This window comes from Myotis davidii, unplaced genomic scaffold (assembly GCF_000327345.1).
Source record: "Myotis davidii unplaced genomic scaffold, ASM32734v1 scaffold89, whole genome shotgun sequence".
In the NCBI taxonomy this organism is placed as follows: Eukaryota; Metazoa; Chordata; class Mammalia; order Chiroptera; family Vespertilionidae; genus Myotis; species Myotis davidii.
This window is the reverse complement of record NW_006300372.1, coordinates 5,474,765-5,476,396: the sequence shown is the minus strand read 5'-3', so window position 1 is coordinate 5,476,396 and position 1,632 is coordinate 5,474,765. Positions and strand designations below refer to the sequence as shown.

Sequence of the window (1,632 nt, the reverse complement as noted above, 5' to 3'; positions counted from 1 at the left end):
TAAGACTCACAATTAAATGCCCATTTTTGTAACTTAAATACTTTATTGTTTTAGTATTTCATAAGTCTCCTTTTCCCTCATTGACCTCTCCCCAGCCGCCCCCAGCCCCAGCACATGCTCTTATCCCCTCTCTCTTGTCTGTGTCCATTGGTTGTGCTCATATGCATGCATACAAGTCCTTTGGTTGATCTCTTACCCCCTCCCTCCTCAACTCCCCCACCCCCGTCTTCCCTCATAGGTAGGACAGTCTGTTTGATGCTTCCATTACTCTGGTTCTATTTTAAAGGCCCATTTTTAAAAAAAATACTCACAGTTTTTCCTTACACATTGCACATTTATTTCCATGTGTCTTGCCATTTGAATCACGGACAGGATCACTTTCTCGGGTGCAGAGAAGTTGTCCATTTTTCATTTGGCCTCTATATTCATCACAGGGATCCTGAAAAGAAGGGAAGACTACATTAGGAATGACTGTTTTCATACAGTATTTGACTGGGCTTTGAAATCTGAAGATTTGGGTGGCTCTCTCTGTGGAGCATGCCCATGCCTTTCCCTTCCCCTCAGGCATGTTTTCCTTGCTTCTCACTTTCTCCTAAGTTCCAATGGCCTTTCTTTTGCCTCTGTAACTTGTTTCCTGAGCTCATGTAGCTCTGCTGGCTCACTTCTTCCATGGCTCACTTCTCTTACCTCTATGACTTTCTAAATAAAGTCTTGCTTGTATTTGGAGGGAGAAGGAGGAGCGGGGGAGGAGGAAGAGGGGGGGAGGAAGGAGGCGGAAGGAGGAGGAGGAGGTGGAGGAGATGATGAAGAAGAAGAAGAAGAAGAAGAAGAACGAGAAGAAGAAGAAGAAGAAGGAGGAGGAGGAGGAGGAGGAGGAGGAAGAAGAACTATTGAAGATTTTGACTCAAAATTTTACTAGGCTATTGAGAGAATTAACTACTATGTATAAAAGTGCTTTGTAAAGGATAAGACTGAAAGATTTCCATTTGATGTTAAATTTCCACACTGAACAAGCTGCTGGTGATATTTACATTAATGATGGCTTCTGATCTAAGGGCAAGATCTAGGTTGGCAACAATGACACCTTCTTTCCATATTTTTGATAGTCATATGTTGACTTACAGAAAGACCATTCTTGCCAACACCAAGTAAATGACTCACCTTTCCTGATGCTGATTCAGTCCCATTTGCTCTATAGCCAGAATATGTATTTTTTCCACCTGCTTGTTTTTCCCTAGAAAAGAGTCAAGAGTCATCTTGTTAACATGTACCCAGGTTTCAAAGGCCCCTTCGAGTTTATGTATCCTAGATCTCTTCCTGAACAGAGAATGTCTCCGCATGTCCCCATCATGGACAGCCAGCTGGGTTATTAAGAAGCTTCCTTGTCTGGCTGGTATGGCTCAGTAGTTGAGCGTTGACCCATGAACCAAGAGGTCCCCAGTTCGAGTCCCAGTTATGGCACATGCCCAACTTGCAGGCTCGATCCATCCCCAGTAGGGGGTGCACAGGAGGCAGCTGATTGATGTTTCTCTCTCATCGATGTTTTTATCTCTCTATCCTTCTGCCATCCTCTCTCTCTAACATCAATAAAAACATATTTTTAAAAGAGCTTCTTCATCACAGCTACCTCCT

General features: G+C 43.4%; 1 protein-coding gene across 1 annotated transcript in view; it reads right to left on the bottom strand.

The window, feature by feature from the left end:
- Positions 1-1,632, bottom strand: part of SPINK5 (serine peptidase inhibitor, Kazal type 5) — a 71,127-nt gene that overhangs the window by 13,065 nt on the left and 56,430 nt on the right. Inside the window, exons 19-20 of the mRNA XM_015572606.1 lie at positions 1,162-1,234; positions 312-439 (exon numbers count right to left, since the gene is read on the bottom strand). Of these exons, the coding sequence (XP_015428092.1) occupies positions 312-439; positions 1,162-1,234 (201 nt within the window). The remainder of the gene's footprint in view (positions 1-311; positions 440-1,161; positions 1,235-1,632) is intronic.